At 51.7% G+C, this 11,605-nt stretch overlaps 1 protein-coding gene across 1 annotated transcript in view; it reads left to right on the plus strand.

Moving 5' to 3' along the window:
• Window positions 1-11,605, plus strand: part of Nsmce1 (NSE1 homolog, SMC5-SMC6 complex component) — a 69,043-nt gene that overhangs the window by 12,043 nt on the left and 45,395 nt on the right. Inside the window, exon 2 of the mRNA XM_010623490.3 lies at window positions 279-390. Coding sequence (XP_010621792.1) covers window positions 304-390 — 87 coding nt within the window. The 5' untranslated portion in view covers window positions 279-303. The remainder of the gene's footprint in view (window positions 1-278; window positions 391-11,605) is intronic.

Here is an 11,605-nt window from a genome sequence, read left to right on the forward strand (position 1 = left end):
GAGGGGGGAGGGGAGTGGGGAGGGGGAGGAAAAGAGTGAAGGGAGAGAGAGAGAGAGATTTCAGCACTCAAAAAGTATTTGAAAGCATTTTTCAACCTCCCCCCATCCTCCCTCCAGCACTGTGTTTTATGAGCCCAATTCTTTATCACTTCTCAGGGAAGAGGGGATCTAATTCCCTTCCCCTGCATGCCTTTCTTCTGATGAAGGGAATGCGATGAGATGATGCTGTGACTTCTCCCTCTCCCTCTCCCTCTCTCTCTCTCTCTCTCTCTGGACAGAGTGCCTTGGAGGGGCCACAGAGAGATGGCAGCGGCAGTGGAACACTGTCCAGGGCCCTGGCCGACACCAAGGGATGCAGAGGAATGGAGCCTGTTCACCTTTGGCCAAATGGTAAAATTCTGAGCAAAATGCACATTGCTGTTGATTCAACCCAATATCACCTAGAGCAGAGATAGCCGACTCACTAAACCCCACTAGAATGTGGTTTCGTGAGTGAAATAAGTGCTGTTAAGTGTGAGATTCCCTGCTAAGCGGCCGTGGCCACTGAACGGCTGGGGCGCCCTCGGTCCCAGGTCCTGTGATCCTCCTCACCAGCACCAGCGACGCTCTGGGCCTGTCCTGTGTTCCTGCTAATGCCGAAGCAGTTCTGGGAGCCTCCTCCATGGGTGTTCCTTACACTGTCTGGCTGCCTGGGCGTCCTGAACTGACTCCAGATTCTTACTGATCAGGGTCATTTTGACTTTTTGAGAAGTCGCGTGGTGCCAAGTCCAGTGAGTAAGGCAGATGAGGACTCACCATGCGTTAGTTACTGAGACAAAGTACCCAACGCCCAGAGTTAGAGGGGAAAGGTTTATTCAGCTCACCGTCCCAGTTTTTGTTTTTTTTTTTTTTGTACCGGGAATCGAACTCAGGTCCTTGCACTTGGGAGGCAGTCACCAGAACCAGTGAGCTAAATCCCCAGCCCAGTTCCCAGAGTTTTCGGTCTGTCCTCAGCTGGCTCCGGGGCAGGGTGGCGTGGCAGACAGGCGTTGCAGAGGAGACACAGTTCATGGTGCCTTCTTGGTAACAGAGGCAACGAGGGACCTTAACAGTCTTCTGCCTCTTTTATTTTATTCAGACCACCAGGATGAGGGTGGTGCCAAAGCAATCACTCACAGGTAGTGGTCCAGTAACTCTGGTTCACACAATCGGGATGGAGCTAGCTTGAAAAACCCTGCAGGCGGCTTTGGGGGGACATCTGGACCCAGCCACCGCACACTGTGGCGTCCCACAAGCCTGCCTTTCTGTCGGAGTGCGCTCAGCAGCGGCACCAACTAGTTTTGGTCATTCTGTGGACATTCCCAGGGGACTGTGCCAAATGGGCTGGGGCTGGGCCCTTCTGTCACTACCCTTGGGGCAAAACAGCGTCCAGTCTTGTCTCCGTTGTGCTCGGTGTGGTAACAGTTCAGCAAGCAGGCTTCTCTCTAGCAGCAGATGGTGGTGGTGGGAATAATGATATTGGTGGACACTGACAGTGGCGGTGACAACTTGGCTGTGACAGTGGTGATGGGACGATGGTGGGGATGACAGGGGTGGCAACAATGGCCAGGGTGGTGCTGCTGCTGCCTCTGCTGGTCGTGATGGTGGTGATGATGATGGTGGGGGGATGAGGGGAAGAAGGGATGACAAAAGTTTAGGCACTTCAGTGAGCCAGGCCTCTAAACTGTTGTCATATATTAATTAGTCCTCAGAAAGCCTTTTAAGAAGTAGGTAACAGCCAGGTGTGGTGGCGCATACCTGTAATCCGAGCACTCGGGAGGCTGAGGCAGGAGGATCTCTGTGAGTTCGAGACCAGCCTGGGCTATACAGTGAGTTTCAGGTCACTCTCAACTACATAGTGAGACCCTATCTCAAAAACAAAAGAAAACAAACAAACAAAAAGAAGAAGGCAACAGTATCAGCTCCATGTCACTGGTGAGGAAACAGATGTAAAGTGAGTAACTTGTCAACATCCCTGTCTGAGTCACCTTCTGTTGCCGGGACAGAATTCCGGGCATACACAATTTAAAGGAGGAGGACTGGGCTCCGTGCTTGGGAGGTTCCATTCCATGTTGGCTGGAAGCCAGGCAGAAACACCTGCGTCCAAGATGTAGTGGTGAAAACTACTCACCTCATGGCAGCCAGGAAGCAGGGAGCAGGGGGTGGACTAAAGCAGAAGGGGCCAGGGGCCAGCGAGAGCCCCAGGTCACATCCCTGTGACCCCACCCCCCGCACAGCCGGAAGTGAGCTCTACCCATCTCCTGGGCCAGGCAGAAGCATCACCACCCCGGCCTGGCGAGCGCCCAGCACTTTCTCGGGAGGGGGCGGCTTCAGACTTATGCAGCTGTCTCACTCTTGGTCAGGAACCTCCTGTAGCTCCCCATTCCTGAAAAGGCAGAGCAGGGTTTCTCAGCCTCCACTCTGCTGACTGCTGTCACTAGGATGCTTAGCGCAATCTTGGCTTCTGCCCATGGATTTCAGCAGCTTCTCCCCAGCTGTTTCCAGTCGCTGCCAAATATCCCCCAGAGAGTAAAACCACCCCTCAGATTGGAACCACTGCTGTATGGGCAGTGGGCTCAGCCCTCAAAAGAGTGACTTAACCTTAGGCCTCTGTGGGCCGACAGTGGGCTGCCCAGCATGCAGACCCTGCCTTCCTCTTCTCCTTTTCCACCTCTGGGATTCATCTGTAGCTCATACAGTGAGAAGCAGATGAAAATTGAACACGATCAGACTGGGATGGAGGTTAGAACTATAGAACAAGGAGAGTGGGGTGTGCTAGTGTGGGGGCCACTCGAAACAGGTCCTAAGGGCATCTGGGCAGAGAAAGATGCTGCACGGGAGGCAGGGAAGTGTTCCGATGGAAATAGAAGGGGCGTCTGATGTCTAAGGTGCAGGACATTCAGGGAAACTCACCAGATGCAGCGCAGGGTCATATTACAAAAGATACTGAACTCTGTCTTGGGAGGATGTGAGTCTTCAAAAGATCCCAAGCCAAGGATTAACAAGCTCAGGCTCAGATTTTACAATTCCTTCAGCAGCTGTATGGGTGGAAGGTTAACTGGAGGGAGAAACAGCTGTTGACCAATCAGACAGTGTCAGAATCATCTAAGTGAGAGATGAGCCCTCACAAAGGGCTCAGCAAGCGACAGAGGCTTCCAGGCATATGGAGAGGCAGCGTCCTGCTGTCTCACTGTGGGTAATGGTCGTCCATCCCAAAAGGGCCACAGCAGACGCGCATTTCTGGCCCACAGTAAGCGATTGATGATAGTCATTTCTGCTTCTCTGCTGTTCACACTGCTCCGGGGCTGGCTTGGGCTTCCTCCTCTCCTCAGCCTGCTGAGAACTCCTGCCCTCGAAGGCCTGTGCCTCCTAGTGGAGCCCTCCCGAGCTTGCTGGACCTGTTAGCCTCCCCGCTAGCCTGCAGTTCTGGGGACCAGGGGCAGGCAGACTGTGACTGCGCTGGTTTCTGGGTTAGACAGTGAGCTCTCTGAGGGCACTGACTCCGTCTGCCTTGTTCGTGTGTCCCTTGAGCCAGTATTTACGGACTACCCCTGGTGCCCGGCCCTGCACTAGACGCCGATGCACCTGTGGCCGTTGTCTTGCTCTGGCTGCCCTGCAGGAGAAGGTATGGGCCACACAGGGTGCTCTGACAGCAGCGGGCAAGCCAGTGTGTCCCCTGTGCTCCGGGGCCCACGTCCTGAGCAGAGCAGCCTGCTGGCTGCAGAGTCCACTCCTGGATCTCAGCCTCCGGCCCAGGTCAGTGCTGCTCATCTGGGGGAGGCCCTCCGCTGGTCCCCAGTCTTTCACTCAGCTCGCTGTGTCTGTGTCTTCTCCCGTTTCCCCCTTGGGACACTTGGACAAACCTGGGAATCGCATTCTTCCAGCCTGGACTCATCGCTGTGGCTTTTGTAGCCCAGAAACAGACCCTCAAGGTGCCTGGTGTCATAGAATCGATGGCCTCACTTAACCTGGAAATAAGCCTGCAAATAAGCATTTTACAGGTGAGGAAGTGGAGGCCCAGAGAGGTTGAGCTGTGTGTGTGTGTATGTGTGTGTGTGTGTGTGTGTGTGTGTGTGTGCGTGTGCGCGCGCACACGCACGCGCACGTGTTATTAGAATATAACCACACCCACCCATTAACTTTCCGGCACGTTAGAGAAAACTTTGCTAACCCCTCATAAACTATGCATCGGCCATTTGCTAGCAGCATACCATTCTATTGTACTGGGGCTATAGTTTGGATCTGAAATGGCCTCAGAGGTTCATATGCTACAGGCTTGGTGCTATTGGGAGTGGGTGTGGAGCCTTTAAGAGGTGGGGCCTAGAGGGAGGAAGTCAGGGCATGGGGGCGGAGCCTTGCTGGGGGTTGTGGGAGTGAGGTCTGCTCTTCCTCTGTCATTCCCCTCTTGGCCATGCTCTATGAGGCCATGTGTCCCTGTCTTGATGTACTATTGCCTTTGGCCCAAGGCACTGGGGCCAGTGAATTATGGACTCCAAAACTGTGAGGAAAAATAAACCTTTGTTCTTTGTAAGTTGATTATCTTAAGGAATTTGTTACACTAATGTAAAGCTGACTGCCACCATGAGTAGTATTTAGCAGCCCTCTTCCTGGTGGAGATCAGAGTTCTTTCCATTTTGCCTTATTCTGAACACTGTGAAGTACATACTTGATGAACATCTCTCACTGTGTACTTGTCTATCTCCCAAGGGAAAATACTGAGGGATGAAATTGCTGAATTGAAGGACAGGACAGTAAAGCATTTAATTCTGTACCCTCTTCCCTTCGCATGCTCTAACCGTTGTCCCTTAAAGCCCATTTGCTGCGGGGCGTGGTGGTACATGCCTGTAATCCCAGTACTCAGGAGGCTGAGGCAGGAGGATCACCTCATGTTTGAGGCCAGTCTGGGCTCCATAATGAGTTCTAGGCAAGCCTGAACTACATAGGAGGACTTTGTCTCACAAAACAAAATAACCCCCACACCCCAAAATAAACTCATTTGCTTTTAGGTGAGAGGGCTATCTTATCACATATGTATTTCAGTAAAATGTACTCGTTGTCAAAAAATGTGATCATCTCAAGCCGGGCGTGGTGGTGCATGCCTATAATCCCAGAACTCTGGGAGGCTGAGGCAGGAGGATCACTGTGAGTTCAAGATCAGCCTGGGCTGCATAGTGAGTTCCAGGTCAGTCTCAACTACATAGTGAGAGACCCTGTCTCAAAACAAACAAACAAAAATCATCTGCAAAAAGAGGGTACAGGACCTGACAAAACTGCTAACCCAGAATTTAAAATGTTAAGAACAATTCTGTAATGATACACATGTATCTCACACACAGACATCCACACCTCCTTCCTCATCTGCTGAGATAGAATTCCTGTCATTTTGGCAAGAGAGAAGGGCTTGGGGGCAAAAGTCATGAATACGTGGGCACAAGGTCCCCTCCTGACCACAGCTGACAGTTGTTTGCCTCAGTGTGGCTGGGAGGAAGTGACAATGACGCCAGCACTGGTGCTGGGGTAGAGGGGCCTCTGGGCAGGAGGCGGTTATGAAATGGTGAGAGACAAGTTAGAGACGCACTGGATGTAAAAGACGTAGGAGTGGGGCCTGGGGAATAATGGGCCCTCACCAGCGCCCTGGGCCCATCCAGGCAGTCTGTCCTCTGTGTCCCAGGAAGCAGGGTGGAGGAAAGGGGCGCAGCACCTGGTCCCTGTCGCCACAGCGGGAGGAGAAAGTGACCACGTGACTGAGGCACAGCGTGGCCCCGGCTGCGGAATCAGGATACGCTGACAGAGGCTGTTCCAGAGGGCGGCTAACCCGGGGGTGACAGGGGCTCTGCCGCGTGCGGTGAGGTGAGCGGGCGAGGTGGAGAGGGCGATCCAGGGGACAGACAGGCCCCTGGAAGGCTGGGAGGTGCCGCTGACTGCGGGACACCGCCCTGAGCTGAGGCAGGAGGGGAGCAACAGGACAGGCAGGAAAGAAGCAGGGTTCTGACTGGAGGGGTGGGGGATCAATAGACTTTAAAATACTTTGCAAATAATTCACAGTAGGAGAAGCATGTTTTATTTTGGCCCAGGGAGTGCGTGCTCACACTCGCGCGTGTGCTCTCTCCCTCCCTCCCTCCCTCTCTCCCTCTCTCTCTCTCTCTCTCACATGCATATGCATGCACGCACACTCACACATGCACCATGTCTATCTGAAACAAAGGCCTACAAAGAAACACTGTGGCCTGGAACCACCTGTTCATTTTATTTTCCAAAGGTGGGGTCAGGGCAAAATAAGCTGGTCCCCAAGTCATACCCATCATTTGGTTTTGCGTCTCTGAAATTCCATAATGAAGGCCAAAGTAAGTGACAGAAATGAGATTGGTGGTCACCGGTGGGTGGGTAGAATAGGTCAGTATGTATTGTAGAGGAGTAAAGAAAACTATCTTAGGAAGTGCAAGTGTTCTGCATCTTGATTTAGATAGCGGTTACACAGGCACATGCATTTGTCAAAAATAAACACACAAAAATAAACGCACGGAAGGGAACTTTCTGTGGGTGGTGGGGTGGTGTTCTATATCTTGATAGGAATTTGCATTGCACAGGTGGGTGCATTTTGTCAAAACGCATCCAGCAAAGCTCTTAAGAGTGTATTTTCATTATATGTAAATTTTGTATAAAAATAACACTGTTACAGATGAATATTGAACTTTGGTTGAAATGTTAGGGAAAAGAGTCCTGGTGTCTTCAGCTTACTCTTTAAAGTGAATAATAACTTTTAAAAAAGGTGGATTGGTGTATGGATAGATGGATGGAAAGTTACAGATATAGGATAAAGCTGATACAATAAAGTGTTAATGTATCCCAGGAAAACTCACTGAAAAAAAGCTTTTCAACAAATGGTACTGGAACAACTAAATATCCACAGGCAGAAGAATAAAGTTGGATCCTTACCTCACATCTTGCACAAAAATGCTTTCAAAATGGATCTAGGACCCAGGGAGAAAACACAGGTGTAAACCCCCCCGACCTCAGACAAAACAATGGTTTCTTAGCTATGACACAAAAGTACAAGCAACAAAGGAAACAGATAAAACAGAAACCATAAAATCAAAAAGTGTTTGTGCTTTCAAAGGCACTACTGTGCTTTGGATGTGGGCCGCGTCCCAAAGGTTCAGCACGGGAGGCTTGGTCCTCTGTGATCTGTTAAAGTGATGGGAACTGCAGGGGCGGCACAGTGCCCGGGGGCGTGGCCCAGGGAGCTGTTGCAGAGCCCCCCACCCCGTTTCCTGTCCCAAATGGTCTCTCCTGCTATGATGCTGTCCACAGTGAGAGCTTCACCGGACCTGAGCAGAGGCCAGCTCCAGGCCTTTAAACGTCCAGTACAGTGAGCTAAACAAACCCCTTTCTTTAAGTTATTCAGCCTCCGGTATTTCCTTATAGTAACATAAAATGGACAAATGCTAATCTACCACTAAGAAAGTGAAAAGAAAATTCACAGGATGGAAGAATGTTTTGGGAAATCCTGAGTTGGATAAGAGAGTGTACATACATAGACTGCATACACTATTCCGATTCAAGAATAACAATACAAATAACTGATCTAAAAATAGGCAAAGAACAGGATGAGTCAGTTCTCCCATGAAGACACACAGGTGTCCAACCAGCAATGCAAAGGTGTCACCAGGGAGTCGTCAGAACCCAGTGAGGCGCCCTTCATACCCACTAGAAAAGCTGTCCCCAGGCAGATGGCGTGGAGTGTTCAGGTTAGAGAAGTTGGGGGCCTCGTACATATGCTGCTGAGCGGGTATGAAACATCACTGACTGCCGCTTGGGAGAACAGCCTGGCAAACCCTCAGAGTTTAAGCATTCAGTTCCATGTGATCCAGTAATTCCATTCCTTGATGTGCAGCCGCGAGAAATTAAACATACCCATGTCCACCGGAAGGCTCCTGCACAGAGGTTCATAGGGGCAGTTTTGGGGTTGGGCAGAAGTGACCCGCATGTTCACCAGCAATAAATACATTGTGAGAGGCCTGTGCGAGTCAGCTTTTCACCGCTGGACAGAATCCCCGAGGAAATCACCTGCAAAGAGGAAAGCTCCATTTCGGCTCAGGCTTCCAAGGGTTAAATTTGGCTGTGTGACAGCAAAGGCTGTCACCTCGTGATGGCAAGGCTGGGCCGGGGCAGATGATGCCATTCGAGGCCAGGCCTTCATCCCCCCAGGGAGTCCCCGATTCTGGAAGTTTCCATGCCTCCTAAACGCTGGTGCATAGAGCCTTACAAGGAAATGCTGCTTGGCTGGAAGAGGGAGGACCCATGGCGTCCTGCACATCCTGCACTCAGAAGTCTCAAGTGCTTTGTATGTTTTGCATCACTGAAGAAGCCAGACTCCGAATGCTGCATGGCGTATGATCCCGTTCAAATGACAAAGTCTATGGATAGAAAGTAGACCAGAGGCTGTTAGGCATCGAGGGTGAGAAACAGGGTCAACAGCAAAGGGCATGGGAGAATTTTTGGACAGGGAAAAAACTGTTCTGGATTGACTGTGGTGATGACTGCTCAACTGTGCGTGTCAAAAACGCATAGAATTTCACCCCGAAAAAGGCGAAATGATGCTGTATATAAATAACGCCTCAGCCTGAAAAATGCATCCTACTGATGGGGTCTAGACGGAGGGAATGTGGGTCCACACTGCGCAATTGTTTTCGCTACCTTCAAAAATGTTCGTAACCAGATAATTGGGGAAAACATCAAAAAGATGTCGGGGGAGCCGATGCACGAAGGCATGCCTGACCAGGAAAACAAAACCAGAAAATAGTGAGTGGCTCGCTCTTCCATTATTACACAATGACGAATTGGTGAGTACGAATTAGCGATTATGAAAGGATCACGAGTCATGACCCTGTGTACCAGCTTCTGAGCTGGGGGGGGGGTGACCTTCAGCCTCTGTGGACAGCGCTGCGGCATCTGAACTTCACCCTATTAGCGATTATGAAAGGATCACGAGTCATGACCCTGTGTACCAGCTTCTGAGCTGGGGGGGGGTGACCTTCAGCCTCTGTGGACAGCGCTGCGGCATCTGAACTTCACCTCAAGGGAGGGAGTTTGAGGCTCCAGTCGTGAACGGAGCTGGGCAGATTCCAGGTCCTGAGCTCGCCAGGGTGTCTGGGACCCGTGTCTGGCTCCTTCCTGTCATGGGTGGGGGGCAGGCTCACGGGGAAGCAGCTGCCTAGTGTCCCCAGGAAACCTGCAAGCTCGGGAGAGGTGTCTCCAGGGGCAGGGTCTCAAACCCTGCAGTCAGGAGGCAGCAGGAGGATGGCCGAGAGGTCTGCAGCGCAGGCGACAGCCAGGAGGCTGGGGTCCGCACCGGGCCAGGTCCTGGGGTTCCACTCAGTGACTGGGTGAGGTGAACTCCCCACAATAACAGATTCACATTCTCCCCGGCCTTACCTTAGGGGACACTGGCTAACTTTAAAATTTTAATAAAATCAGGACCTGCTCCTGCATCTAAGAAACTTGTGGTCATGAGAAACTTATTCCTAAGGTATCTGACATATGGACTGGACTTACGGGTAGTTTCAGCCGCAAAGAGGGTGCCGTGTTAACACCAGGGCCTCCTGCACAGTGGGCAGGTGCTCTGGCACTGCCTACACCCAAGCCCATCTCTGCCTTTTTAAGGGGTGTCTTCCTTACCTAGGGGTTTGAGGCTCAAGTAAAACTCCACAGTCTCCTGCCTCTGCCTCACCTCCTGTCCTCTGTGCCATTTCCCCAGTGTTCCACACACAGCTCTGAAGAGGAGCAATGTCTTTCATACCTCTTTGCCTTTGAGTGCACCCCTTTTCTCTTCTTGTCTTCTGGGTGAGCTCCTATTCATCCTTCAGTACCCTAATTAAACTGCACCTTCTCTGTGGACCTTTCCCTGGATTTTTTTTCTCCATTTTGTTTTCTTTTTAGACAGAGTCTCACTGTGTAGTGCAGGCTGAACTTGAGCTCCCTGTGTAGCCCAGGCTGGCCTCAAAATCACAGCAATCCTTGTGCCTCAGCCTCCCGAGTACAGGAATTATAGATGTGTGCCACCACACCCAGCTCCTTTCTTCTGACAGACCCAGTGGTTCTTTTCCCCTGCATTTGCACCAGCCTGCATGTACAGCTCTGAAACTGGGCTGGGTTTCTCTCTGGATATATGAGATGCCTGGGAATTTGTTGTTCCAGATAAAATTACATCTGACGCCAGACCCTGGAGCCCTGGAGTGTGATATAAATTGTTCTCTATGGTTGGCCAGATGCTCCTGGTACTTCCTGCATGAAATGGGGTGGGGAGGGATGTCACATGCAGTGGGACACCCAGGGAGGGCCCTGTCATGGGTCTGCAAAAGGGACCGTTTGGGGGACACCCCCCACACTGAGGCCCCTGAGCCACCCGCAGGCTCCTTGCACTTCCTGGGTGCTCTCCTCTTGGAGGCTCCCTACCCAGGGTGGCCCTGGCCCGCCACGTGTGAACTAGCACTTTCCCCACCCTCTGTGTCACTGTGCTCTGTGTCCCAGCCTGCCCTTCTTCTGAATTGTGGTCCTTTGGGGTCAAGAACGATGTCATGGATCTTGGTCTCCAAAGGCCAAGACTGGGCTTTCTAACTGCAGGAACAGGAAAGTTCTTTAACCCTCTCTGGACCTCAGTTTCCTGCCTGTAAAATCAGCGTGCCAACAACACTAATCTTGCACAGTAGTGTTTGTTAGGCTGAACAGATTCTAGGCAACCCCTAGGATGGTGCCTGGTGTACATTACTGCTATAATTCATCTTGGCTGCTGTTATTGCTTTTTATCCCATTACTGAAACTTAAGATGTTTGGCTGCCTGATAGGCAATCATTCCAGCTTCCTCTTGCAACAAGAGAGCCTGAAAATGCAAGATGTTCACCCTCCCGGCCTCCTGTGCAGCTGGGCACAGGCCATGTGAGCCAGTCTTGGGCAATGGGACTTGAATGAGAGCGAGCACAGGCTTCTGGGAAAGCTCCTTTTAGAAGGAAAGACTTCAAGCACTGTCTTGGAGGGAGGAGAAGCTCAGCGCTGTGGAGCCCAGTTTGTGACCATGAGGCAGAGCCAAGGGTTAAAGTCAACAGGCTGAAGGTATCAAAGCAGGGACATTTATGACTGTTAGGCTTCTGCCCCTGCCCTGGAGCCCGTGACCTTGGGACACTGCTAGATAAGGTCTGAAATGCCTTTGTTGCAGAAGCCGCCTATAGTGAGTATTCTTAGTACCTGATCCCCAGGAATTTGGTGTCAGTAGTGGTTGAAAGAAGGTGGCAGTGCTGGTGTGAACCTCAGGCTTTCGGCTGGGCCCCTCCCGTCGGATTCCCGTCAGACTCCAGTGAGCATGAAGCGGGCTGCCAGCTCAGGTGCAAGATGGGTAGCAGGCCTCTGCCCCCCCTCCGCCCCGCCCCCGAGAGAGTGCTGGGCCTGCAGAGCATTTGTGGAAAAGAGCTCGGGCCAAGTAGAGGGAAGTGCTGGGAGGGCTGGGAGGCGGCTCCGTGGTCCAGCCAGTGCCAGCGCTGCAAAAAAGGAAATGTGAAACGATTTACAAAAGGAGTAGAGGGAGAGATGGGGG

The sequence above is a fragment of the Fukomys damarensis genome, unplaced genomic scaffold (genome assembly GCF_012274545.1).
Source record: "Fukomys damarensis isolate Sample0158 unplaced genomic scaffold, DMR_v1.0_HiC HiC_scaffold_34, whole genome shotgun sequence".
Lineage (NCBI taxonomy): Eukaryota > Metazoa > Chordata > Mammalia > Rodentia > Bathyergidae > Fukomys > Fukomys damarensis.